This window comes from Aethalodelphis obliquidens, unplaced genomic scaffold, assembly GCF_003676395.1.
Source record: "Aethalodelphis obliquidens isolate GAN/ISIS:26980383/991018 unplaced genomic scaffold, ASM367639v1 scaffold44, whole genome shotgun sequence".
Taxonomy (NCBI): Eukaryota; Metazoa; Chordata; class Mammalia; order Artiodactyla; family Delphinidae; genus Aethalodelphis; species Aethalodelphis obliquidens.
In genome coordinates, this window is record NW_020837988.1 from 11,178,021 (window position 1) to 11,205,457 (window position 27,437).

At 48.5% G+C, this 27,437-nt stretch overlaps 1 protein-coding gene across 9 annotated transcripts in view; it reads left to right on the forward strand.

Annotated features, from left to right (window-relative positions):
• RPTOR (regulatory associated protein of MTOR complex 1) overlaps positions 1 to 27,437 on the forward strand; it is a 352,077-nt gene that overhangs the window by 243,196 nt on the left and 81,444 nt on the right. For all 9 annotated transcript variants that reach the window (XM_027080947.1, XM_027080953.1, XM_027080952.1 and 6 more), the window contains 4 exons: positions 10,274 to 10,374; positions 10,916 to 11,060; positions 18,832 to 18,907; positions 24,907 to 25,008. In XM_027080947.1, the coding sequence (XP_026936748.1) occupies positions 10,274 to 10,374; positions 10,916 to 11,060; positions 18,832 to 18,907; positions 24,907 to 25,008 (424 nt within the window). The remainder of the gene's footprint in view (positions 1 to 10,273; positions 10,375 to 10,915; positions 11,061 to 18,831; positions 18,908 to 24,906; positions 25,009 to 27,437) is intronic.

Below are 27,437 nucleotides of genomic sequence, written 5' to 3' on the forward strand. Positions count from 1 at the left end.
CATTAGCGTGGTGTGTCTCCCCAGTTAAGTCTTTTAAAAATTTACTGCAGCAATACTTTGTAGTTTGTTGTTGTTGTTTACTTTTAATTTTAATCCCATGAATTCATCAAATGGCATCAAACATCTCTGACTGTGACAAATGCAGTATAAAGTGAAGTTCTCTGTTGAGGGGAGTGGTCAGAGCTGTTCAAGGGGATTCCGAGGGGATACATCTTACAACGAGGAAGTCAGAGACAGGTGCTTCGAGGTCACTGTGTGAGAGCAGGAGAGATCCTCAGGCCTCTGCCTAGTTCTGGTCAGAGGTCTGGTCAGTGAGATCAGGATTGGGTGTCCAGAGAGAAGCTTTCAGTCAACAGTGCATGTCACATGCCCAGGAGGACATTAACCCCCATCATGTAGTGATGCTGGACCAGATCTTCCTCTTTTGTTGCTGACTGTTGTATTTAGTTTCTGGAATTTTAAGTACCGCAGAGAAGTGACAGAGCTGCAGGCATCTGCTGGACATTGAGGCATTTCACCTGTATCACCATCATTACTGAACACTCTTGTTGTAGTTCACTGGGTATCCTCCCAACAGTTCTTTCTTTTCTTTTTTTCTTTGGCCTCACTGCACAGCTTGTGGGATCTTAGTTCCCTGACAAGGGACCTTCCTTGAGAGTCAGTTTATTATTAGAGCTGTATGTGCATCTACCTGAGTACCTACTATATATCAGCCATTGTGCTTCACATACATCATCTCATTTAACTTAATCCAAAAAAGTGGGTCCTGGGCTTCCCTGATGGCGCAGTGGTTGAGAGTCTGCCTGCCGATGCAGGGGACACGGGTTCGTGCCCCAGTCCAGGAAGATCCCACATGCCGCGGAGCGCCTGGGCCCGTGAGCCATGGCCGCTGAGCCTGCACGTCCGGAGTCTGTGCTCCACAACGGGAGATGCCACAGCAGTGAGAGGCCCGCATACCACAAAAAAAAAAAAAAAAAAAAAAAAGTGGGTCCTTATTGGCATTTTCAAGGGATGGAGCATAAAAGAAGTAGAGTCATACAATAGTAAGTAAAAGTTCAAGAACCAAACCCAAACTTTATAGCTGCAAACTTGTGTTTTTAACTGTGGTATATTCCCTTCTACCCTTTTCTAGTTCTTGGAGTCCTCAATCTAATTTAGATGTTTATTCGTGGTGTTTCTGTAGCACTAAGTGGGTTCATCTACCATGATCATTATCACATACTGACTTAGTTGTCTTGATGCTTTGTAGTTTGAGCTGTGTATATTTTGCAAATAGTTTGTTAAATTAATTTCAGTTTTTAAATTGTTCAATGATAGCATGTAGAAATACATTTGATTTTTGTATACTAGCCTCATTTTTCTAACTATGCTAAACTCACTAATTAGTTCTGATACCTGTTTTATAGATGCCTTAAGATCTTCTATGTATGTAATTGTGTCATCTGCAAAGAAATACAATTTTACTTCTTCCTTTCATATCTTTATGTCTTTAATTCCTTTTTCTTACTTTATTGCACTGGCTAATGCCTCCACTACAAAGTTAAATAGAAGTGATGAAACTGAGCCTCCAAGCTGTGATCCTAATTAAGGATCAGTTAGGGGAAAACATTTTATCTTATATCACTAAGGGTAATGTGAGCTGTGAATTTTTCATAGATATCCTTTATCAGGTTGAGGAAGTTGTCTTCTGTATATAGTAGTTTCCTGAGAGTTTTTATCATGTACAGCTGTTGAAATTTATCAAATGCTTTTTCTACATCTATTAAGATAATAATTTATTCTCCTTTGTTCTGTTAATAGTTTCATTACATTATTGATGTTCAAATGTTAAACAAACCTTGCATTCCTGTGATAAACCTCATTTGATCATGGTGTATTACCCTTTGATATACTGCTGGATTTGACTTACTAATGTTTTATTAAAGATTTATGCACCTGTATTCTGAGGGATAATGATTTTCTCTATAATCCAGTGGGGTGCAGCGACACCCTCTCCAGCAAGATCTAAGTCGTAGCCTTGGGTGGGGCCTCTTCCAAATTTCCTCCTTCTTTGGGTGTACTCCCTGAGCTGAAGAGGTAGTAGCTGCTCCCTACAGATACCAATCCTGTCTTTTTTAGAGTTCTTTTTGTCCTTCTTAGTAGTTAGTTAATCTCCATATTTTAGTTAAAGCAGTTAATATTAAATGCTTAATATACTGCTTAATATCTCTGCTTAATTTACTGGCATGGTTTTTGTCTCCTGACGAGACCCTTACTAATACATGTTCCCTTGAAAGCTATATGCATTTTTTCCTCTATTTTTAGGAAGTTCTCTTTGTCTTGGATTTTGGCGGTTTTATTTTGATGTACCTATGTGGGCATTATTTGTGTTTGTCCTGCTTTATGACTATGGCATTTCTTCAACCTGAATGCTATAGACTGGATTATGGCCCCCAGGAAGAGCGTCCTCACCAGAACCTGACCATGCTCGCACCCTGATCTTGGACTTGTAGTCTCCAGAACTGTGAGGAAATAAATTTCAGTTGGTTAAGCCACCCAGTCTATGGTATTTTGTTACGACAGCCTGAGCTCACTAAGACACTGTGCCTTGATGTCTTTCATCAGTTGTAGAAAATTCTGAGCCATTGTATTTTTTTTTAAAGAGTGACTCTTTTCTTGCATTATTTAAATGCTTTTCTTTTATTTATTTAAATATTTATTTATTTATTTAGGCTGTGCCAGGGCTTAGTTGAGGCATGCGGGATCTTCGTTGCGGCATGCAGGATCTTTAGTTGCGGCATGTGGACTCCTAGTTGCGTCATGGGGACTTTTAGTTGCGGCATGCATGCAGGATCTTGTTCCCCAACCAGGGATCGAACCCGGGCCCCCTGCATTGGGAGTGTGGAGCCCAGCCACTGGACTACCAGGGAAGTCCCTGAGCCATTGTGTTTTTGAATATTGCTTCTATTCCATTTTCTCTTTTGGGGATGCCAGTATGTACATGTTAGGTCTTTTCACAATATCCACTCTTTCTTATTGTATTTTTTTCTTATGTCCCAATCTCTTGTCTCTTTTGCTTAATTTTGAGTATTTTTTTTCTGACCTGTCTTCCATTTCTGTCTTCAATGTTGTCTGATCTGCTGTTCAGCCCATCTATTGAGTTTTTAAATTTAATATAGTGTATTGTTAAATTCTTGAGGTTCCCGGATTTCCAGAGTTTATTTTATAGTTTCCAGTTCTCTACCAGAGTTTTTCATCCTGTGCATTAACTCCACGAACATATTAAGTAAAATTATTTTGAAGTTGGTGTCTGATATTGCCATTATCTGAATCCTCTGTCCATCTCTTTCTCTTGTCAGTTGTTTTTCTTGGTTTTAAACCTAGAAATGCCTGGGGGTGTTTTGTTTGTTTTTTTGTTTGGAGTTTTTTTGAGATATAGTTGATTTACAATATTATATTATTTTCAGGTGCACAATGTAGTGATTCAAAATTATCGATTATATTCCATTTATATTTATTATAAATGCTTGGTTATTTTTTACTGAATGTTGCAAATTGAAAATGGAAATTGTACAGAAATCTGGGATGATTTGAGGCTGTGAGGTTTGTGTTATTTCTAGTTCATCCTTTGCACCCAGCTCCAAGACTGGGGGTTTTACCTGAGCTCCATCTCCTTGGTGGGCCCTCAGTTTTTGTTCTCCAGCCTGTGAGTCCACCAAGCTCAGCTTAGGCTCTCTGCCTCTCAGAGTTGCCAGGTACCTCTGGAACAAATGGAGCCCCAGGTGCCGGCTCAAGCCTGGGGCTTTTCTTTCTCAGGTTTTGGCCCCACGATTCCCCACAACCTTGCCAGCCTTCCATTGCCTTCAAAAAGATTTACACACACACACACACACACACACACACACACACACACACACCCCTACACACACAGCCTTTCTGGTTGTTCTCAGTGGGAGAATGGTCTGAGTCACCTCACCTGCCATTGCCAGGAGGTCTTCTAAACCCTAAGAGAGTAATTGAACCGTGCACCCCAGGCTTTGCAGATGTAATTTAGGGCCCGGCTGACTCAGCACTAAGATAGCATCCCAGTGGCTGCACAGTTGAGTGTCTCTGGGTGAGTGTTGAGAGCTGAGTGCATCATCCACAGGCTTTCTGCATTTAAACCAGTGTGGCTACATTTCCAACCAGGCTTTCTCACTGCGTGTTTCTCATTTTCTTCCTCCTGACTACTCAGACGTAGTCCTGCAGTCCAGTTAAAGGGGGACTCCTCTGTAAAACTGCAAACCATTCAGGCTGCAAACAAACCATATCACACTTTATAAACTGCAGGTTCCATACACACTGAAATGGACTTGGATGATCATCACTTGAAATCTGTGAATGGCTAGAAAAAAGCCATTGTGTAATAGGAAATACAGATAATATTAGTGTTGAATTGTACACAATTTTAAATAAAGAGACATTAGAAAGAAGTCTAACAGAGATGTGGCTTGGTCCGGTTCAGCAGAATGTCAGCATATGAAGAAATATGTCCCAAAATGTACTATCTAGGGCAGAAGTTCCCAACCTTCATTTATGTCAAGTAGTTTTCTTTTCCTACACAGCTGAATTTTTAGAATGATTGAGATTGTGTGTGTCCGCGCGCACACACATCTGATTTCAGTATAGCATTAACTGATTGAGAAAATGTACCTGCATACATATTCAGGGACTCCTTTTGGTGACATCATGCATGAGCACTGTCCCTTACCCCACAGGTTGAGAACCCTGATCTTGTTTATCTGTCTTTGTCTAACCAAATATCTAACCAGTACATACGGACCTGGATATTCAAAAGAATTATTTTTTTAAAAAATTGCTGAGGATTTCCCTGGTGGTCCAGTGGGTAAGACTCCATGCTCCCAATGCAGGGGGCCTGGGGTTCGATCCCTCTTTGGGGAACTAGATCCCACATGGCATGCCGCAACTAAGAGTTTGCATGCCGCAACTAAGAGTCCGCATGCAGCAACTAAAAAAAGATCCCACATGCCACAACAAAGATCCCGCTTGCTGCAACTAAGACCTGGCACAGCTAAAATATAAATAAATGAATGAATGAATGAATTTTTTTTTAATTGCTGGGTTCACCTCCCCATTTTCTTAGTCACAGAGCATTTCTAAGTAATGAATTATTTGCATTAAGTAAATGAATTAGCCCAAAGTTCTCTGCACCATCATTTTCATAAAGCCATTTAAAGCAGACAAAGTAAAAGTGCATCCTCCTTTATTTGAACTGAATATGAGATCATGTAAATTCATAAAACATGAAATTTTCAAATGTTTTCCCTTTTCTGGTAAACTTGCTTGGCTTCCCTCTTATTAAAAAAAAAGTTTTATTTTTCTTTATTATGCAAATAGTGTGTTTTCAGCGTGTATATTATTAAATACAGATAAGCAAAAAGAATTAAAATCATCCATAATCTCTACCATGCCAAGATAATCGTTGTTACTACTTTGGTGCAGACCTTCCCAGACTTTTTTCCTAAGTGTATTGGTGGATGGTTTTTTTAAAATATTTATTTATTTATTTATTTATTTTTGGCTGTGCTGGGTCTTCATTTCTGTGCAAGGGCTTTCTCTAGTTGTGGCGAGCGGGGACCACTCTTCATCACGGTGCGCGGGCCTCTTCACTGTCGTGGCCTCTCGTTGCGGAGCACAGGCTCCAGACGCGCAAGCTCTGTAGTTGTGGCTCACGGGCCCAGTTGCTCTGCGGCATGTGGGATCTTCCCAGACCAGGGCTCGAACCCGTGTCCCCTGAATTGGCAGGCAGATTCTCAACCACTGCACCACCAGGGAAGCCCTGTGGATGTTTTTAACAAAAATGTAGCATGTCTTTTCATATGGTTATTTCAGTGCATTTAAAATTATTTGATTTTGTACATAAAGAGATATCTGGAGGAATGGTCACCAAAATGTTTCTACTGGTTCTTAGATGGTGAAATTTGGGATGATTTGTGTTATCTTCTTATCACTTGAGTATTTTTAGTGAGTTTGTGTCATTTTCTTGGAAACCATAGTTTTTCATTTAGCATTTTATTTACACAGAGCTGTGATCATGCAGCTAGAATCCATCCACTCACTCATCAAATATGTATCTGTTATGCATTAGATGCTATGTGTGAACACTGGGTTAGCACGAGGAAGCACGTGGGCCTGCCGTCCAAGAGCCCCGAGCCTAGTGGGAGATGTAGCCTGGGCACCAGCTGTCATCTGCGGAATTCTGTGGGGGCCTCAGAGCAGAACCTGAAAGCCTGGGGGGACCACTGGGCCAGGGAGGCAGGAGGGCGTCTGCGCAGGTCTGGAGGCATGTGAGCTGTTTGAGGAGGACAAGTTCTGTGTAGCTAGACATCGGCGTGTTGGCGAGAGAGGAAGCTGGGGAGACACAAAGTGACGAATGGAGGTGAGGACAGGCAGGGTGAGACACCTACCCCAGACCGCGGTGCTGGCTGGTTGATGGGGGCAGACACAGAGACAAGGGACACAAGCGTATTGGGGAGAAGCACGGGAGGGAGGCGAAGAAGCAGCGGCCATGATGCTGAGCTGCAGAGCATGGGCCGCCTGTGGAGGCCCTGCACCTCTGCCCTGGGGATCATCAGCTGAGGCCAACCTGACAGCTGAGACGGGCTCGTCTCCCAGCTGGACGGTGTACCCGAACATACTCCTCCCGCCGAGCAGCCAGCCCCTCTTGGGGGGTCTGGGCGGTGCCCCTCCATGTCAGTCACTCCACCACACGGGGTTCAGGGAGCTGCTGGCCAAGTGGGAGCAAATGTTCTTAAGTAGGGAAGTAACGTGAGTCAGATGTGTGGGCTGTGAGCTCGTGCATGTGCTCAGCACTCTGCCAGAATCTGTGAAGAGACTGATTTACATCGAGGAAAGTAAGTCATTGCCTACAAGGAATTTATTACCTAGTTACACAGATAATTAACATGCATGGAGCAACACTGAATAAATAAAAAGAAAAGTAAGCAATTGGTGGGCTGCCAAAGAAATCCCAAGTGAGATGCAGTTGAAAAGGACCTGAGCAAAGGCTGCTGTGGTCAAGACATCTTCATGGACAGGGAAGTTGGGCTTCGCTTGTGAAGACTGAGCCAGAACCAGCCCAAGACACGTGGGAGGCTGTTCCAAGTGGGCAAATGAGAGGAGACTGAGTTTGATATTTTTGTCCAACTGCGAGGTAATGGACCCAAACAGAGGGAACTAGTTTCAGAGTTTATTGTGTCAAGGTGATGGCTTTGAAGCCAAGTGGAAACTTTCTACCTAAGTCCATTGGCAGAGTTTTCACCCTTGCTCCTTGGAGGCCTCGCGGTGGCCCATCTGGGGAGGCGTGGGCCACTGGGAAGCTGGTGGCTCCCAGCCCTCACCCCTCCAGCCATAGGAACTCTGCTTTCCTTTATTCCAAGTGAGATTTTGTTGAAATAGAGGGAACTATTTGAAACCACTGCAGCAGTAAGCAGAGAACCCTGTAGATTTTTGAACAAAGGTATACCGGGGGCTGTCACCCTGCCTAGTATGAATTGGATCAAGAAGGCCATTGAGGATACCTTTGCAGTGGGAGTGGTTACCAAAAGGCAGTGGAAGAGGTGCCTTGCAAGAAGCAGGAAACACGAGCTACACTTGGGGAAGAGATGAGTGGGCCCTGTCTCTGAGGGTTCGAGCTCTGATGGAAGAGAATCCACGGGGACTCTTGGAGTGAGGACACATGCTACAGGGGAGAAGAAGATGGCAGTAATGAGGATGAGCTTGATTTTAGACATGTTAAATTTGAGCTGTGAAGACAGCAAGCAAGGGGTGAAGGCAGGTTGGGTCATCTTGTAAGATCCAGAAGCAGAGTCGCCGTTGCTGCAGTCAGGCTCCACACAGTGGGCAGTGCTGGAAGCTGTGGGTGAACCCAGATGTCGGAGGAGGTGAGAATAAATCCAATGGCAGACAGCGGTGATGAGGAGTTTGAGGAGGTGGCATGCATTTTCCAAGGAAGTCTCTGCTGGCTCTCTGCTGCATCTCCTTTGGAAGTGCTATCCACTTTATTTTGATCTCCATTTTGCATATGAGGTTAACCTGGGTGACTCAGAGCAGAGAGACAAGACACCAGAAGTTACCCAGACATGCACTGCTGGGACTAGAGTTCGTTTTTCTCATCTCCCAGTTCCATGATCTGTTCCTAAACTATAGCCTTTTGTGCTTTTCACATAAAAGTTAGTCCTTGATTAACACTGTGGGTTTAAATTTTAAAAGAACCACCTTGATTATTAATGAAATTGGGGGGAGGGGTAGGTGAAAGAAACTTGTGTAATGAAATGTGTCCTGGGCTTGACACTCTGTGCTGTGCCTTTCTTCGTGGCCCTGCATCGCTGACCCAGACAGCTTCCAGAGCGGGTTGGGTTTTGACGTCCTTAGGATCAATTACAGAAAGGAAAATGGAAACAAGTAGTTTCTGAAGTGACTTACTTCTTTCTTTATTTTTTTTTTTGAAGTGACTTAATTCTAAATGACATGAAAAGGGAGGGAAGCGGGACTCACTTCCACCTTTGTCATCCCAGGCTGCCGAATGCAGATGGGTCTTGCAATGATTGGTTGATTGATCACTTTGAATGGTTCCCAGGTCTGTCTGAAATCAGTCGGGCAGATGGCTGGGTCTGTGGTTTCATGATGAGCTTTAGTGAAAGACATCAGTAGAATTTTCAGGAGATCATAGTGGGAGTCTTAGTTTTGCATTTATCTGCCAGCGATTGTCACAAGATGAGGATTTAAAAAACACACCTAAATGCACACTGACCTCCACCTGACAAGGAGTGGCCTCTGTTCCCTCCGATGGCTCGGCCACAGTGCCGGCAGCAGGGCAGCTCCTCACTGCTGGGGACGCAGCGGCCTTTCCCAAGGGTCAAACCCCAAGGAGCCAGCTGGGGCTGTGTTGCTTCACCTGACTTAAGGGGCACTGCACACACCCATGATGCGCTTGGTCCAGGTTTGGAAATAGACCTCAGCAGACCCTCCTTCTTCCAAGAACACTGTCCTGTCACCACCAGCTGTCAGGGCGAGAGGCAGGTGAGTGGGCAGAGGAGTGGCATCCAATGCTGACTGCGTGCAGATGTGAAGACAAGGAGAGTGTCGCCACTGCCTCACTGCGGGGCTTTCCTCCTGATCGGCTCTCCTTGTATGTGTTCTGTGTAATTATGACGGCACGATATTTGTCCCACTTCTTTACTTAATGTTACAAAGCAGTCTTTTCCCCATATCATTAAAATATTCATAAACAACAGTTTAATAGCTTGTAGTTATTTCATTGTGGTTGTTCCATAATTAATCATTTCTCTATTATTGGTCACATAGGTAGTTTCTGACTTTTCACTGTTATAAATAAAACACTGCAAAACATACCTTGTTTCCACATTCTTCGTTTCTGGTTCAAGATTGATTCTTGGGAGCAGACTTAACTGAGGAAAGGATACAGATGTTTTCTGTCCTTCATGTGTCTGTCCTTTCCAGAAGGATTGTGCCAGCTGATACACCCAAAGGCGTCGTATGTGAGTGGCCACAAATGGAGCACCACTCAAAAGAGTGTCGCCCAGTTGTCTGTTGTGTTTTTTCTTCCTGTGCTCGAATTTCCCCACAGGGGGCGGGGAAGCAAGCCCAGCTCCCCTCACACGCCCCACTGGGAGGCCTGTGATGCTGCTGGCCCACCTCTCACATCCTCACCGCTGGCATTTTCAGTCCAGCGATGCTGCGCCCAGGACTACGTGTGAATTTAAGAGGTGGAATCTAGGCCTGACTAGGTCTGTTTTGATGTTGAACAGGTGAATGATTGTGTGGTGAAGAGCTGGGCCCACAGAGGTCTTCCCGTTGCCCTCAGCTTCTGGGAGGTGACCCGTGTCCTGCCTGACAGGAGTGTCTTGATTAGGGTGTGGGGCCCGTCCACTTGGAGGCTGAGAGCAAGGCTGTGGGGGGCTCCAGGGCCCCGGGGGCCTGCCTGGTCGGCAGAGCTCTGTGCCTGCTGTCACGGGGGTGCCAGAGGGGCCCACCCGCTGCTCCTGTGCAGATGGGGAAGGGAAGAAAGTGAAGTGGAAACTGAGTTTTAAGATGTGAGGTTAGACGTACGGGAGTCTCAAAGATCACAGCAAGGCAAGGAGGTCCTCCTGGCATGGCCAAGTCGCCCCCCAAGCCCCTTCTGACGCGTCGTCGTCCCCTCACCCCTTCTCTTCCCACCTCCTCCTGCCTCTGTCACCTGTTTCCATCTCCGTGACTGTTTTGTGTTTCCTAGGATTCCCGGGCGGCTGAACGACAGGAGGACCCCCCTGGGCGAGCTGAACTGGATCTTCACGGCCATCACGGACACCATTGCATGGAACGTGCTTCCTCGGGGTGAGGCTGCCCAGCTGTGGACTGGTGGGAAGGCTGCTGCCCCGGAGTCAGGAGACTCTGGCGCTGGGATGTGAGAGAAGTCAAATGGGAGGACTGAGTTCCCCTCAGTGAAGAAACCTGAGGATGTGGGCGGGAGAAGGCAGGGACCCCAAAGGTTCTGAGAGGATGAAGGGAATCGCGCATCAGGTCGAGAGCAGTGCTGCAGGGCTAGTTCAGAGTGGTATCTGCTCGGGTCCTTAGTGTTTTCGGGGCAGACTCAGGGCTCATCTGCCTTCAGAGTCACACACCATCCATATTTCTTAAAACCCAAATTACTACTATAGTATAAGACACGTTTATGTTTTTCTGTGACCAGTTGGTTGGGTTCTGCTGTTTGTTCACATTACGTGTGTCATGTAGGTGCTGCCAGTGGAGAATGTGCATGTCAGTTCCAACCTGCTTGTTGCAACTTCTGGTAGAAGGATAGTAAATTTGTATATTTGGCTGTAAATGCTGGACGTGAGTCAATGAAGTCACCTTTTTATCTGTTCTCTGCCCTCAGATCTCTTCCAAAAGCTCTTCAGACAGGACCTATTGGTGGCTAGTCTGTTTCGAAATTTTTTATTGGCGGAAAGGATCATGAGGTCATATAACTGCACCCCCGTCAGCAGCCCACGCCTGCCCCCCACGTACATGCACGCCATGTGGTAAGTGTCTCTCCCCAGACCAGCATCAGATTCTCTAAGGAGCATGGTTTTCCCGTTTCTGCGATAGTCCAAGTGTAAGGGAATTATTTGAACAAAATAGGAAGACGGGGCTCCAAACGTGGAGGCCTGAGTGGTGTACACGAGTTAACAAGGTCGACCCTCAGCTCTGCCTAAGTCCCCTGCAGAAGTGCAGGTGCCTCTAAGGGTCATCCAGGGCTGAGCGGGACCAGTGCCTACAGAGGCCCTGCAGTTCATAGCTCGGGGCGGAGAGGGCCTGCGGGTGAGTTTCTGACTCTGTAGGGATTTGTATTGAGGAAAGAAGCTGCCAGCTGAATTCATGAAGTGTATCCAAGATTGCTCCAGAGAATTAAAACTGTTGGGTTCGTGACCACTTAATTTGCATGCTTATTGCACACATATACACATGCTGTCACACACACACACGCACGAGTGTGATCTTTATGATACTTGTATGTTGATTATAAATTTCCTTCAAAACTGGATTACTGGGACTTCCCTGGTGGTCCAATGGTTAAGACTCTATGCTTCCAATGCAGGGGGCCTGGGTTCAATCCCTGGTCAGGGAACTAGATCCCGCATGCTGCAACTAAGAGCCCACATGCCGTAACTAAAGATCCCACATGCTGCAACGAAGATTCCAAACTAAGACCCGGCATGGCCAAATAGATAAATAAATATTAAAGAAAAAAAAACTGGATTACTGCTCTTTACACTACTGCTAGTAGTAAGTACAGTATGATAACAGCAGTAATAATGGAAATTGTTTTGAATCTAGACATTATATCTGAAGGTGTTTGGTTTCTTCCTGTTTCCTTGCTTTTGTGACACAAGCAGAATGTGAGGAAGTACTAAAATGGGGCGGTAACAAAGGAAAATGTGTCTTAGTCACATCCAGAGAGAAATCCTAATACAAAATACCTAAAAAGAGTAGTGATTTTTTTTTTTTTTTAATATGTGCATGACCACTTTCCCCCGACTCTGTAAACCCAGAGAACTAAGAAGGAGGTGGTAAACTCACCTGCTCTCGTCCACTCAAGGAAAATCAAGAGTTAACATTCTTATCTGTGAGATAAATCAAGATGCACTATGCTGGCCAAGCACCAGACGATAATCAGAAATCAAGTTAAAACATGCCTCATCCATACCCTTTGGAAGAGCTTATGGAATAAACTGGAGAAACAGAGAAATAGGAGTAGACCTCACGAAGAGTCTCTGTGCAGCAGTTTAGATCCTGTGTGAACAGACTGGCAGGACAGCAGACGCAGTTTCCTTCACTCCATGAAGATTAGAACTGGGGAGGTGGGGTTGAAAAGCCTCTCTAATGCTTAGGATAAATAATTAGAAAGAAAACCCACATTTCTGAAGAAGGAGATCCTAAAACAGCCTTATCCTTTAAGTAAAGTGATGCCTTAAATTCTATTTTTTCTGAACCAGGTTTTTATAAAACATTTATTATTAAAAAGGAAAGAAAAAAGAGCTGAACAGGGTCAGTGCTGCGACTAGTCATGGATGGAAAACTAGTTAAGCCACAGGAAATGGGCATCACACCAGCTGCCCAGTGTGAATGGCCTCCTGGGTGACTGGGGCCACTGGCCAAGCAGTTCCCCCCAGGAGGAAGAAATACAGGGTGGACGCGAGGCGCCAGCTTTTAGCGAGCTTTTAGTCCTTCCCTCCATCTGCCCACCCCACCAACAAGTCCGTGGGACAGTCTTCCTTCTTGTGCATGTTTCTCTGGATATAAAACTGCCTCCTCTAAGATGTGCTCAGCTGCAAAGAGTAAAAAACAACGTGTTGTCCCGGAGAAGAGAGTAAGGAGCACAGCCTGAGCAGAGAGCAGACAGAACAGACAGGGAAGATGACAGCAGGAGAAGGGGACCCAGGGAGGAAGCACGCAGAGATGGCTGGTGCGGAACAGTCACACCTGTCTCTCTTCATCATGCCATAGATCCTTCTCTAGTATTGGCCTCTTAGAACATTTCTGAATTCTGGGATTTGTATAAGTGCTGTTTAATATAAGGTCCAAAGTCTAACAGCAGTGTCTCATAATCCCTCCCGTCTCTGTTACTGATACCTTTCCATGCCCTACTCTAAAACTAGGAATATGGCCCTCTTGCCTGCAAGTTTAGCTCTCCATGAATCTCATAAAACAAATCCTCATTTGTATTTATTTGTTGTACAGAGAAACGTGAGCTAACACAGCAACCCACAGAGGCCCAGATGAACATGTGGAAAGCCTCCCGGGTATCCCGGGGCACATGGAATTGCTAGCAGTCATACATGCACCCTTGGGGTCTTTCTACTTCCCTGGTTCCAACCTCCCTGCGCATTCCAGGGCCCCTCTGCAGCTGATATGCACCCTGAAGACTTGAGTACAATCTAGTCCCTCAGCCTGCATGGTCCTCCATCCTGCAAAGCTCACTGTCTGTGGCCTGATACCCTCCCGCTCCCTTTTAGGCGAATCCTGGTTGTTGCACGTTGGGTTCTGTGGGAAGCGGACTCAGAGGTGGGGGTCAGCATTAGGATGCTGTGAGGGAGGGCTCTGGGGATCACAACCCTGGACAGGGAGGCGGCCTGACCCCTGACCCAGCCTGGACCAGCACATTCCCAGCCGGCATTGTTGGACCCTGACATCTCCCGCGTCACTCCAGCCCCTGCTGCCCTGTCCACCTTGCATCCACCCATTCCAGCTCAGGAGAGGGACTAAGCAGGTTGCTGAGGAAGAACCAAGGAACGGGACTGGTGAGACAGTCAGAGAGGCTTTGAAAAAGAATGCCGTTTGTCAGAATATTAGCTATAAAAGGGGAAACTGGGGAGAATCCCAGTACCTAACAGAATGGGGATGTAATTGAGATACATATATTTGAAAAAATGTAAGCCATCTTAAAACTTTGTGAAGATTATTTATTATTATACAAAATATATGTTAAATGACAAAAACAGAACACCAGACTGTATCAGCAGTATAATTACCTCTATATTATGCATGGGAAAAGGGCTGGATAAAATTATAACAAGATGCTAATGGTGCTAATACCAGGACAGGAGGATTGGAATGAGAATGCTCCCTTTTAAAAGTTGGTAGAGGGCTTCCCTGGTGGCGCAGTGGTTGAGAGTCCGCCTGCCGATGCAGGGGACACGGGTTCGCACCCTGGTCCAGGAAGATCCCACATGCCGCGGAGTGGCTGGGCCCGTGAGCCGTAGCCGCTGAGCCTGCGCGTCCGGAGCCTGTGCTCTGCAACGGGAGAGGCCACAGCAGTGAGAGGCCCGCGTACCGCAAAAAAATAAATAAATAAAAAAAGTTGGTAGATATTACTTTTGTAATTAAAAATCTACGTGTAGATGTTTTAAGCCTTTGAAACACTAAAAGCTATTTTTTAAAATTAAGTTATTCAGGTTGAAGTCTCCCTTGTCAAAAATGCAAAGCTGGAGACAGAAGAATCATTGTGTGCTTCTTTGCATGAAAAAAAATGTAACTAGTAGAATTCCCTGAGGTTTAGTACCTGCACTTGATCTCATTTGGTATTTTTTAAATGTTGTAGAAAGAGCTCATTAAAATCCTGAGTTGGAAATCATTCACATGCATTAGACTCGTCCCATATTTGTTACTGTACAGCAAATGTACAGCAAACCAAATGGGATTGTTACTGAAACAACAGTTGCAGGGATAATTTAATTTAACAAGTAGTTGCATACTCACTATGCACAGGGCATTGGGAGGCCTTGTAAAGAACATAAAAAGCCGTTCTAAAAAGGCATGAAATCATGCCTGAGTATTTATTGAGTATCAAGCACTGGCAACCCAGCCTGGGCACATTGTGCGTTTCCAGGTGGGCGTCACGCCCTTGCACACCCAATCCTCCTCGTGTCACTGCAGACACAGACTCAGGGTCGGACCATGTGGGGTCCTGGTATTGTGTCCAGCTGCCACATTTAACATGGCCCTCTGATTGGACCTTGCTACCGTGTTGTAGATCTAGGGAGGAGAAAACCACTCAGGGTGAGTGACAACGTTTATTTCTTTATGACATCATGCAGAATTGTCTCATGCCAAGTCAGAGACCAGAAATACTTGGTGTAAACACTGGGTCAGGCAGCTGTATAGGGCATGCAGCCACGTTGAGGGCCACTGACTTGGTTAAGATGGAAAGACTGCCACATGTTTTCCCTCCTCCTCTGGGGATAGTTAGAGGTAGTGGTTGGAATATCAGTTGGTAACACCAGATCCAATGGCTTTACAAATGGGGATTTGTTCCTCTTTCCTGTGTGGCTGAGTGGCTCACAGGAGGGACACGGATCTCTGCTTTTCCCCGCAGCCGTGTGTGGTGCCTGGTCTAGGGAGGCTGGGGATGTGGTCTCTGTCCTGGGTGGCAGGTGTCCTGCTCAAAGTCCTGGCCTTAGGGGAGGTGGGAGAGCGGAGGGAACAGGCAGTGGGCTCAGATGCAAAGGCAGGAGAATGTGAGGCCCGGAAACCTGGAAGGTCATGCTCGCCTGCACTCAGGTTTGCCAGCTGCCCCTGAGGTCTGAGGCGCCGCATGGGCTCCTTGCCAGTGAAGCGTTGCCGTGGGCTTTCAGCAGAGCTCCTTCGGGTGCTGAAACACTCAACAACAATGCCCATAGCTCTTTCTCCCTCCTCGTAAATAGACGAAAGTTTGTACGTCCCCAGGGAGTGCACGGCCAAGGTAGTCGGAAAGAGCATTTGGAATAAATAATTTGCCATCTAGTTACTATATTCCTTGGGTGGTGATGGAGAGGTTGAATTTTCAGCAGGGGGAGGAAGGGAACAAAGCCTAACAAAAATTGAGGTTAAAACACAAAGTCATACACATTCACACTTTGCTTCAGGCAGGGGTGCCAATGATGAAATGCTCAGCACCCGGCTTCTGTTTAATTTTTGATGCAAAGCCACCAGGGAGCCGTTTGCCTTCACTTTCAATTTCAGCAGGTCCTGAAACCTTGCATTTCTCCATGGTAATAACCTGTGCGTTCCTTCCCATCGAGCGAGCCTGGCTGGCTGACTGATCGGTGCAGATGGAGCCGGGCGCTCTTGGAAGGCTGTCCTCCCAGCCCACTCCTTGGGTGCCTGCCATCTTAGGCCCGTTTCCTGAAAACCCGAGCTCTTGCCTGGATGGCACGTTCTCCAGGCCGTGATTCATCGGCAGCCCACGGCTCAGAGCCCGGCTGGTCTGCGCCTCGGGGTGGGGAGGCCCGGGATCCTCCCTCCCTGGGGGCGCAGCCTGTGCGGCTGGTCACAGGGGCTGTGGGAAGTGTGAACGCGGACACCTCCCAAGTTCCATGCTCGCCTGGGTGCCATGGCTCAAGGTTTTACAGGACTTGCTTTCCCACTTTCCCTTAGTGAGAATCCCAAATTAAGACTCCAAGTTTGTTTTGATTTTACCCTAGAAAATGTAGCCACTTTTAACCAACTTGAGTAAATGCTCAGCAGAGGGTACCGTTGTGCTGCTGAAAAGGCTGCCATGTGATCTAGGGCTTGATGGGAACTCTGAGGTCCCCAACCTGACCCTTTCCTTTTGTAGAGAATCAATGACCACAGGCCCCAGAGGGAGGCCGGCTAGCCCGGTGCCAGCCTGCTGCTCTCTGCCGGCCTCAGCCTGGGGCTTGCCGCAGCCTCACTGCTGGCTGGCAGTCTGTTTGGCCACTCGGTGTCCAGTAGATCTTAGGTGTTCTCCCACGTCCTCTGCTTTCCTCCTGTCCTCCTCGGTGCCTTGAACGGAGTCCCTTGTCACCTCTCAATTAGACAGCTGTGCCCCTCCAGTCATGGCCCTGCCTTGGTCCCGGTGACAACAGGCGGATCCCTCCTCCGGGGCTTCCTTTCAAGCCAGCAGTCTCCTCTGAGCTGCTTTTCTGGCACAGAAGAGTGCGGCTGGTGGGGACTCAACCCCACTGAGTGATTGGACCCAGGTGGGGGGCCAGCCCTGGGGAGCCGGCAGGCCCAACGGGCCACACTCAGAAGATTTGCGCCCAGGCCCCGCTGCAGCTGCGTCAGGTTTTGTTTCACTCCTTGGAAAGGACTGAGGCCGCCCCAGTAGGTCTCGCTAGGGCAGCCTAGTTCCTCTGATACTCTGTCTAGGACACCCCAGTAGGGACGTCTTTAATGGGTTAGAATTCTTCTTGCCTCGTGATTTTGAGGAGATGGTTCTGAAAGAGGGCACAGAAGCCAGCTTTACAGAAGGTGCAGTTTCGGGGTGCCCACTGTGTAGCAGCTGTAGCAAGACCATCAGCTGCCCTGGACCCCCTCTGCCCACATCACCTCCCCCCAACTGGTACACACTTTATTCTAACTCTTAAAGTTAAAACTTTTTATTTGATTAAGTTCAAGGAATCTTTATAGAGCTTAATTGCAATAACTGACTTGACTTCTGCCTTAACAGAGAGTAAGTGTCTCCCTCAATGCTGCAGAATAACCATTTTGCCTGCAGTCTGGGCACTTACTGAGCATATGGGAGCTATTTATTGCCCGCACTTTGAGGAACTTTTGATTATCTCCTGATTGCCTCTTAATTAGATTGGTGCGGGAAGGGCGTGCTTGTGCAGAAGGGGCCAGTCTGGGAAAAAAGAAATATATTCCACATATTTGAAAAATGAAAACGAGTTCTCTACTCTTTTGTTCATCTTACATTTTTACTGTTTTTCTGCATGTTTTCATTTTTCATTCTTGTTTTGATCCTTTATTAAGACCCATGAATAGGTGCCTCTTGCACACAAACAGGCAGTTATTAGTCTAAATAAACGTAACATGGAATCCTTGAGTGTGTCAGGAAATTGCGCTGGGAAGAGATTGCAATACCAGAAACTAAACCCCTTGTTCTGACCATCACTTTCTTTCCACGAGGAGCACGTTTCTAAAAGAAAGGGGGGTCAGAGTTAGAAAATCGTTATATCCTTGGGAATCCGCACTTGAATCTGGGACCACAGAAAAAGTAAGAGGATCGTTTGTGTCCAGTTTAGAATCGGTGTTAAACGTTGCCAGGAAATAGTAGGCCTCTGTGTGTGTCCCTCCGTGTCAGCCACCCTCCGAGGCCTTCATGGGACCCTGTGTGGGAGACGCTATCTTTAGCCTGCCTCACAGGTGGTGAAACTGACCCTGGGAAGGTGACACCATGACCCAGTCGGCACCACCTTGTCTTGCACATCTTGTAAGCGTGCGGAGCTGGGTCCGGCGCCACAAGAAGTTGGAGAAGGTGGCCAGGACTACTCATCAAAGAGGCTGCTGCATCCCCAGCATACAGAGCACCACCTGTCTTGTCCCAAGTGGTTTGTGTTGGGCACAGGTGCCGACCACCCACAGAGGGGTGCAGGGGCCTGGCAGTGGGTGGGCCGAGGCGGACCCTTTCTCCCAGCCCCACCTGGCCCGTCTCTGGTGAAGCGCCTTGGCCTGACCATGGCTTTTCATGGCAGGTTTGTGTGTGATGCTGCCATGGTCCGGTCACCCAGTACCCCAGCTGCCATCAGCATGGGCAGGCTGCCGCGCTAGGTGGGCTCAAGTTGGGGGAAGAAACTGCATTAGAAAGTGGACAAGTCTCTTTATTTTTCCTGAGCTTTTTCTCCTTTCAATTTGAAGAGAAAAACTGTCATAAACAAAATGGCTTTAGCTAGCTGAGAGTTCCTCACCTCCTGTGCCCTTCACCAGCGGCTCTGCCCCGACTCAGCCACCCACAGGCTGCTCTGCTGTTGGGTCCCTCTGGGTGAGCCCGTCAGTAATGCTTTTTGGGTTCCTCTCTGCTCTCCCCAGGCAGGCCTGGGACCTGGCTGTCGACATTTGTCTCTCCCAGCTGCCGACCATCATCGAAGAAGGCACGGCATTTCGGGTGAGTCCTCCCAGGGCATCCTGCGTGGTCCACTGCGGCAGCTGCTTCTCTGGCCACCTGGTCTGCAGAGCCCCTGGTCGGGTGTCAGAGACAGCCCTCACCCACCTGGGAGAAGATGCATTATCCAGAAGCTTAAAAGATTGCACCAACCAGGGGTTAAAGTTAGATTATGAAATGGTCAGCTCTTAAAAACGTCATCTCTGCAGTGTTGCTGTCATAGGTCTGCTTTTCTTGACGTGCACTCCCTGATCCCAGGTTCTCAGCCTTTTTACCACGAACGGATGCTCTCGACTTGCGGCCCTGCTGCCCAGTGGCCAGGTGAAGCCTCTAAGGCTGAGGCTTGGCCCTGAGGGGATGTCTGGTCCCCATGTACTTTCCTAGGTGGTGGTCTGGTCATCCTCGAGTTAATGTCGTTTCACTTGTGGCTCCTGAGGCAGGCAAATCGACTCTCCCCCCACCCCGCCGGGGGTCGTTACATCAGCTCACCAAGAACCACCTGTTGCATCCCCTGCACATACAGCCCCTCCTGTTTTCATTCAAGATTTGTTCATTTGATGAGCGTTTGCTGTGCGTCAGACACCACGTCTGGGTGCACGTGGGTGAGACCCGGTCCCTTCCCTCAAGTAACCATTGAGAAAAGAGAAAAGCCACCCATCAAGTTAGAGCACAATTAGATCCCCCATCTGACCCTCCAAGGGACCGGGCAGGTGTTCAGGACTGGGGGAGTGGTGGGGGGAGCCGGGAGGAAGCAGGTGGCTCCAAGCTGTCCACTGAGGGGACGGGTTGGAGGGTGGGGCTTGGAGATCGGAGTCACTGGCCTTTTCTCCCCACACCGTCGTCTCTGGGCGCCATTGGAGAGACCACAATGGGCAGCTTAGCCCCCCGGTGCCTCAGTTTCCTTGTTTTAAAATGGGAACTATAGTTGTATCCAATTCAAGGAGCACGTGAGGACTGGAGGACAGAGCCTGGTACGTGGTACATGCTGGACACAAGGGTTCCTGGCCCTTGGTGTATTCACAAAGCCCTGACTGCAGCCAGAGGCACCCACGTCTCACTGCAGAGGTTTTTAACTTTCAGTGCACATCACATCAGTAAGATTGAAAGGGAAGCTTTCAACCTTACTGAGTCAGGGGCCTGGGTGCGTGTGTGTGTGTGTGTGTGTGTGTGTGTACACATATGTATTTCTGTGGGGGGTGTATGTGCATATATATTTGTGCGCCTGCGTATATCTATGGGGTATGAGTGTGTGTGTTCTCTGTGGGGTGTGTGTCCGTGTACATGTGTATACGTGCGTGTATGTCTGTGACGGAGGGGGAGGGTTGTATGCATGTGTGTTAACTCAGGTGATTTCGATTCCCCCCGAGACTGGGGTAACTGGGCTATGAGGCCCTCCCTCTCTATCTTATCTTTCCTCCTTCATTGCTTGAATTTTTTTCCCATTTTATTATGAACATTTTCAAACCTACAGCAAAGTTGGAAGAACTCTGCATCGAGCACCCGTGTGCCCACTGCTGGGTTCTCCACCAGCACTTGCGGTGCCTGCTCCAGCAGCTCGCCGCTCTCCACCCACCTTTCCTTTAACGCACTTACAAGGGAGTCGAAGCCAGCCTTGCGTCTTGAACCCTGAAGTGGGCGCCGGCAGGGCCTTCACTTGGCTCTCGCCTATATGTTCGGCATTGCCTGGGAGACCCTAAACCCTGAGGCAGGGACAAGTCTCCATGGGGAACAGTCCTGGCCTCCAGCTCCTCACACGCTCCACCTCCACAGGGACAGGGCCTGTCACCACAAACATGTGTTCGGGAACCTCGTTCAACTCATGCTTTTTTGTGCTGTGTGCCTGGTTTTCCTTTGTACCGTCAAGGGGTCAGAGCTGCACACCTCTCAGATAAAGCCCCACGGTTCTGTCCTCACCCCTCCCTCCAGTGCCAGGCCTCCTTTCAAGCGTCTTCAGCTTCATTTCTCATCTACTAGATTCAGGATTCTGCCTCTGGGAATAATCTCACCAAATTGTCACTGGGAGGGATACCTGGTGGAGGCCACACGCTAGCTGTTTTATTTAGTTTTCATTCTTTTGGAAGCATAACATACACATAGAAGATTGCAGGCATCGTAACGTGCAGCTTGGTGAATTTACAAGTTGAGCGCACTCGCGTAACCAGCACCCACTTGGAACATCAGCGGTCCCCCGATGCCCCTCCTGCTCTGGCCACCACCTCCGCCAGGGTGTGTGCTGCCCTGAGGGGTTGGTACTTGGGTAAATAGAATCCTTGTGTCTGGCTGCCTCCACTCAATGCCAAGTTTGCTCCATTCACTTGCAGCTCACTCCTATCACAGTGTGGAAACCCCAAAGGTCATGGTCTATCCCATGGACCTCACGAACTGTGCTGGCCACTGCCCAGCCGAGACGCTGGAGCCTGAGACAGAAGGAGAAATCAGTCATGCTGGACCTGTCTTTCTATGAAATTTTGATATTTTGTTCATTATAGATTTTTATATTAATTTTTATTTTCTTAAATATTGCATTAAGGTTTTTTTTATCTGAATTACTATGTTTTTTGGTGCCCCCTTAAATTTTGTGCTTGAGGCGAGTGGGTGGGTGTGGCCAGGTACCGCGAATTCCTCGTGCTCTGGTGTGTTAATGTCAGGTGTGCACACGCGGAGTGGGATTTCTGGTCACCAGGTGTGCATATTTTCAGTTTCAGTACAAACTGCCGGACAGTTTTCCAAAGTGGCTGTGAGTCAATTTCCAGTCCTTCCCACGATGTATGAGAGTTTTAGTTGTCCCATGTCCTCATCAATACTGGATGTTTTCCACCTTTTGTTTTTTCATTTTGGCTATTCTGGTTCATTATGTAAAGGTATTCATTGAGATTTATCTTGTATTTCCCCGATGGTTAATAGAGTTGAGCCCTGTTTCGTGTTTTTATTGGCTTTTTGAATATCCTCTTTTATAAATTGCCTGTTCAAGCCATGTGATCCTTCTTCTTTTGCGTTATGTTTCTTATCGATTTGTAGTGGTTCTATTTATATTCTGAATACAAATCCTTTGTCACACATTGTGAATATCTTCATTCTGCAGACTTGATTTTCACTTTTTTAATGTTTTTACTTGATGAACAAAAGTTTCTTGTTTTACCATATCCAGTTTACCAATGTTTTTTCTTTTATGGTTAGGGCTTTTGGTATCCGTTTAAGAAATCTTCACTTACTGTGAAACAGCCAACATAAGTGTGTTTGGACTGGGGATGGCAGGTGAGAAGAGTAGGAGTGTGTTGAGATGAACTAGCTCACCTCCCTCCCCACAGTGACCTCACAAGTCACGGTGGATTGGCCCCAGGGTCAGGCGTAGCTCTTTGTGCTCAGAGCTGGCCTTTCTGCTCTTAGTCCTTCACGCTTGGCGCCTGTTTTCAGACCCCCCAGCCCGTCTGACACATGGGCTAACCACAGGGTTGACCACCTGGCATCAGAATCGTCCCAGGAGGCCCAGGCCACATGGCCACATGACTCAGAGCCTCTGCCCACGATCTGTGAGCTCTCCTCCAGAACACTCATCCTGGGTTCTGCTTCTTCCCCCCCAAGAATCTACACGGTATTTCCAGGAGGTAATCATGAAGATTTGGCCCAAAACATCAACTCTGTGAATAATCTCAGGCACTCATGGGGCAACTCTTGAGCTGTTCTGTGAAGTGTTACTTAAAATGCTGAACCACACTTACGGTGGGGTGCTGATCTGATCTGTCATCTTCCCCGTGGCTTTAAGAAGCATGACAAACCTCACAGCATACTTCGATGGCCAAAGGCTTTTCCCTCTTTGTCAGCTTTAGGTGAAAAGATCAGGAATGTTTGTCATTCGGGACTGAGCGGCTTCTTCAGCAATGAGCAACGTGTTTGCATCCATAAGGCAAAACTAAGTGAAGGAAATGGGGGGAGGTGGAATTATCTGAGTTTCCCGACTTCCCCTCCCAGACTGAAGGTCCCCCTCACTCAGTACAGCTGGGGAGGGAGCATTTAACAAGATTATTGTTTTTAAACCAATTTGTGAATAACTCACACTTAAAAACAGGAAAATCACTTTGGGGGCTCCATCCCAATCCCCAAGTTGCCCTCCAAATTTGATTAACTTCACGTACACTGACTTTGCAAGAACACGCATTCCTAAGTGTGAAAGTCCTCTGCCGAATTCTCATGCAACACTGACTTCTTTACAAGGGCATGCACCATGGCTCTGACCACCAGGCCCCTCTGTGGAGGGTGCGGTGGGAACACACCTGGTCTGGCTCACAGCCCTGCTGGAGCCGTGCCCACGGTTTGAAGTCCTCTATGCGCACACTTCCACACGTGCAGGAACCTGGGGTTGCAGCCCGCATCCCTGCCTTCCCACCCACCCTTCCTTACACAAACACCTGCTTTCCCCCTGGGGAGACAGAGTGGGACAGAGAGGAGTGGGCTGGAGGCAGAGATTTGGAATTCTTTCTGTCTGGAGCTCAGGGACAGCAGAGCTGGGTATTAAGTGGAAATGCCTATGTAAGACAGGGAACCCAGCAGTCCTACTGCTTGGTCTCTCAGTTCCCGGACCTCCTTCTGACAGCCTGGGCCCCCTCCTACCTGAGCCGCTACTTCTGCAGTTTCCCTCGTCCTCGTCATCTCCACTAAAGGCATCCCCTCCGCAGTGCCTGCGCAAGGACAAGCCACCCTCCGCACCCCCACTGCCAAGCTGGGGAAGCCCACTGTGACCTGCTGCGGTCACGACCCTCCAGGTGCCTTAAACGCTGCCTGGCAGGCTGCCCGGACGCATCTCCTTCCTTCCCGTCGCCTCTCCGCTCGCTCTTCCCTCCATCCACAGCACCTCCTTTTCCCACCTCGCTGAGAGACAGGAGCGATAGAGGGATCCTCTGTAAGTCCTGCCACATTGGCCTTTGTCCTGCATCCTGGCCCAGCTGTGTTGCATCTCCTGCTCCCAGCAGTGCTACCCCCAACCTGTGCGCCAGGCGTCCACTCGCCAAGGCCCTAGCCCAGCACCTCCCTCCTTCATCAGCAGTTTCCCCCTCTTACAAATATGCCCTTATTCTCCCACCTTTAAAAAGAAATTCCTAGTCACGTGACCCCATCCGCTTTCCCGCCCCCACCTCCCCATGTCTCTCCTTCCCCTTTGCAGCCAGATTCCTGCAAAGAACTGTCTATTCTTGAGCCTCTGAATCATCTTTTCTTCTGTTTGAACCCAGTCCGGTTGTGCTTCTGCCCACTACCAGGGCCCTCCTGTTACATCCTTAATGGTCTCCAGGGCCCTCCTTGTCACCATCTGCTCTGGACCTTGGTCCTGCCTGACCCTGTACAGGTATGGAAGGTGCCGACCATGTCCTCCCCCTAAAACACTCCTCCCTGGCAACCTGGCCACCACCCACTCCTGATCCCCCTCTGCTGGCCTTACCCTTGTGTCTCCACCTCCTTGGCCTCTCGCTCTTGGGGGGCTCCAGGGCTCAGCCCAGGGTCCCCTCTGTTTCTCATTTAACTTTAAACTAGATCTGTCTCTCCAGCCCAGACCCATCTCCTGGACTACGGGCTCACGTGGGCCATCATCCCCCAGATGTCTCGGTCGGGTGTCCAGTAGGCACCTTAAACTCAGTGTGTCCAAGCTGAGTTCCCCACGTGCTCCTCCCAAACGTGCTCCTCTTTCAGTCTTCCTGCCTCAGGTCTTGGGACCCCGCTTCCGGGTGTTTAGGCCCAAGCCCCGGCATTAACCTTACTGCAACCCTCTCTTACCCACACCCAGTCTGTCCTTGCAGCCTCTGGCTCTGCCGTATGAAACGTCCTGGTCTGACCATGTCTCACCACCTCCTCTGGTATGGCCCAGCCCTGTGTCCCCTCGCCTGGATGGTGGTGGCCGAGTGGAGTCAGGGCCTCACAAAGACACACGGCTGAATCGATGGTGGGGGTGGCGTATAAAGGCAGAGCCGGATGAAGAAGGAGAGCCCCTGACTAACCCTCTGCTCGTCCCACAGCACAGCCCCTTCTTTGCTGAGCAGCTGACCGCCTTCCAGGTGTGGCTCACGATGGGCGTGGAGAACAGGAACCCACCTGAGCAGCTTCCCATTGTCTTACAGGTGAGTGTCTCCAGGTGAGCCAGATTGATGAAGGAGCTAGAAAACCCCGCAGCCGCCCAGGAGGGAACTAGTTTATTGGGGCTGAGTGTGCTGGTGTGTGACAGCCCTCCTGCTTTGGAGTTAATGCCTCCTTGTCTCCTGGGCTCGCCTGGTGAAGTCACTGAAACCTCTCCCCCCCCCCAGTTAAACACTGATCTGGGCTGTCGTCAGCTGCCCTCCCCTCTCCCCCCATTGCTGCTGCCAGCAAGCTCCGTTCCAGCACGGCTCTGGCATCAGTGCCCCTTCTCTTTGGAAGGACATGAGATGCAAATCAACTGCAGAGAAAATGGGAGAGCCTGAGCAAATTACACACGTAGGTCGTGGCACCGCTCCCGCCACCTGTGGGTTGCTCACTTCCAGGGGGCTGTGCCCCGCGGTAGCTGTGGGCTGTTGCACTCTCTGGCTGTGCCGTCAAGCGCAGTCACCCATGTGGCCTGTGTCAGTGTTCACGCGGCACCTGGTGCCCCACGAGTGGTTTGGGAGATCAGTTCTGTGGGTCTCACCCAGCTAAGTTTTGGGTAATGAGATGGCAAAATACCAAACTTCGTCACAGGCAGGAAGTTTAGGAAGTTTTCACAGAACTTTTGTTTCAGTTAATGTATATTTATGGGGCAGGTGTAGGGACCAGGTCATGACATAAGCAAAGCTGTTTTGCTCTGAGACAGTGTCAATTGAGATGTAAAACCACTGTCAGTGTAGACACCAAGGCCTAATAATTCACTTTAGGCCCTGGAAGAGATTGTGTGCAGTGGGGATGAGGCAGTTGGACTTGGGTGAGAACTGTGGACGGTTGTGGGAAGGGCCGTGCCCGCAGCAGGAGGGGCTGCATGTCCAGTTAGGAAGTGGGGTCTTAAATTCTGAGAGCTGGCTGGGAAGACCATCACCTTCCCCTCAGAAAGCTGATTAGGTTGCTTTGCCTCACCTGCCTGAGGACGAGGCCTTGCCTCCCCCCAGGAGGGCCCCACTTTCTCACCATGCTGCTGACCACGTCTCGCAGAAGTACCATTCATCTTCACTGGGCCCAACGCGCTCTCTGAGCGGCTCCCGCCGCCAAGGACAGTTTGAAAAATAGGTGAATGGCTGATCCCTGTCCCACCTGGAGCGTGGCGGGCCCCCTCCCTGCATGGTCTGCTCTCCTGCTCTGTGCTGACCGCATGGTGGGCTGGGAAGGTGCCTACGACAGAACTGCGGTCTCATCTGGCTCAGGACTGTGTGCCGGGACCCAGGCAGCAGAGCAGTGAGAGCAGTTTGTGCAGTTGTGGAAATGCCACCACACAGCCTTGTCCTCGTGGCTTGATAATTACGTGGGCACAGGGTGTTGGTCAGGATCCTTCCCTGGAGATATTTTGGTGCTTTTTCTGTCTTATGACTGCTTATTTTCTGACATTGTGAAAAGAATGCAGAAATTATTAGTATTCCTCATGTGTGTTTCTAGATTAGTTTGACTATCTTGAGTTTGCAAGGTGAGCAATAAACAAATTTTCAAAACAAAACAAAATGAAAAGCAACGATAACAACACAACAAAGAAAACTCGCCATTTGGCAGGAGCCCACGAGTTCTCATGCAGCGAGTGGAAGGCTGACGGGGCTATGGGACAGCAGTAACCGGTTGGTTGCTGTGCTCCCCAGCTGCTAGGGTCATCCGAATTTTCATGAGAGGAGACTGTAGCCAGCCTCCACTGACCTTCCTATTATTTCAATAATGTGATAGATAAAATTGGTCCTTTCCAAGCAGGGGCACAATGCCCAGCACTGAATCCTGCCTGGCAAACAATCCTGTTGTAAATGGCCTCCTATTGACTTTTTCTTTAATGTCCCATTTACAACCCACACGCCCTCAGGGAAAGAGAAGACCCAACTTCCTGATGCCAAAATGAGGGAATGACTCTGAAAGAAAAGAAAGGGGCATCTTCTGTGCGATCTTTCAGACGAACGAAACCATAGGTTCCTCATCATTCTGATGGGGGATCTGTCTGGGCTGTGTCCCACCTGGATCAGTGCAGGAACCTGTACTTAACAAGAAAACCCAACACAATGCAAAGGAGAGCTTGCTTCATTTGGGGTAGCCTGCGGTGTTGGCTTCTTTCTCATTAATTCAGTTATTTTACCAGAACCTGGGCCCCATTATCCATAAATTATCCCCAGTGCCTTGGCGAGTCAGGAAGTGTTGCTGAAGGGAAAAAGAATTTTAATACAGAGACGTCACAGCTTTTCCAATCCCTGCTACTTTTTCCACTGCCAGAGAGCGTTTTCTCCCTCCGAAAACTCAGAGGCATTAACTGAGGATCATTGGGGTAAAATGAACTGTCTCCTCGGGCTGATCTGCAGCCTCTCGTGTAGATGTAAGCGTGAACGTACGCTTTTCCTGACCAGTCCTGATGTCCTTTTTC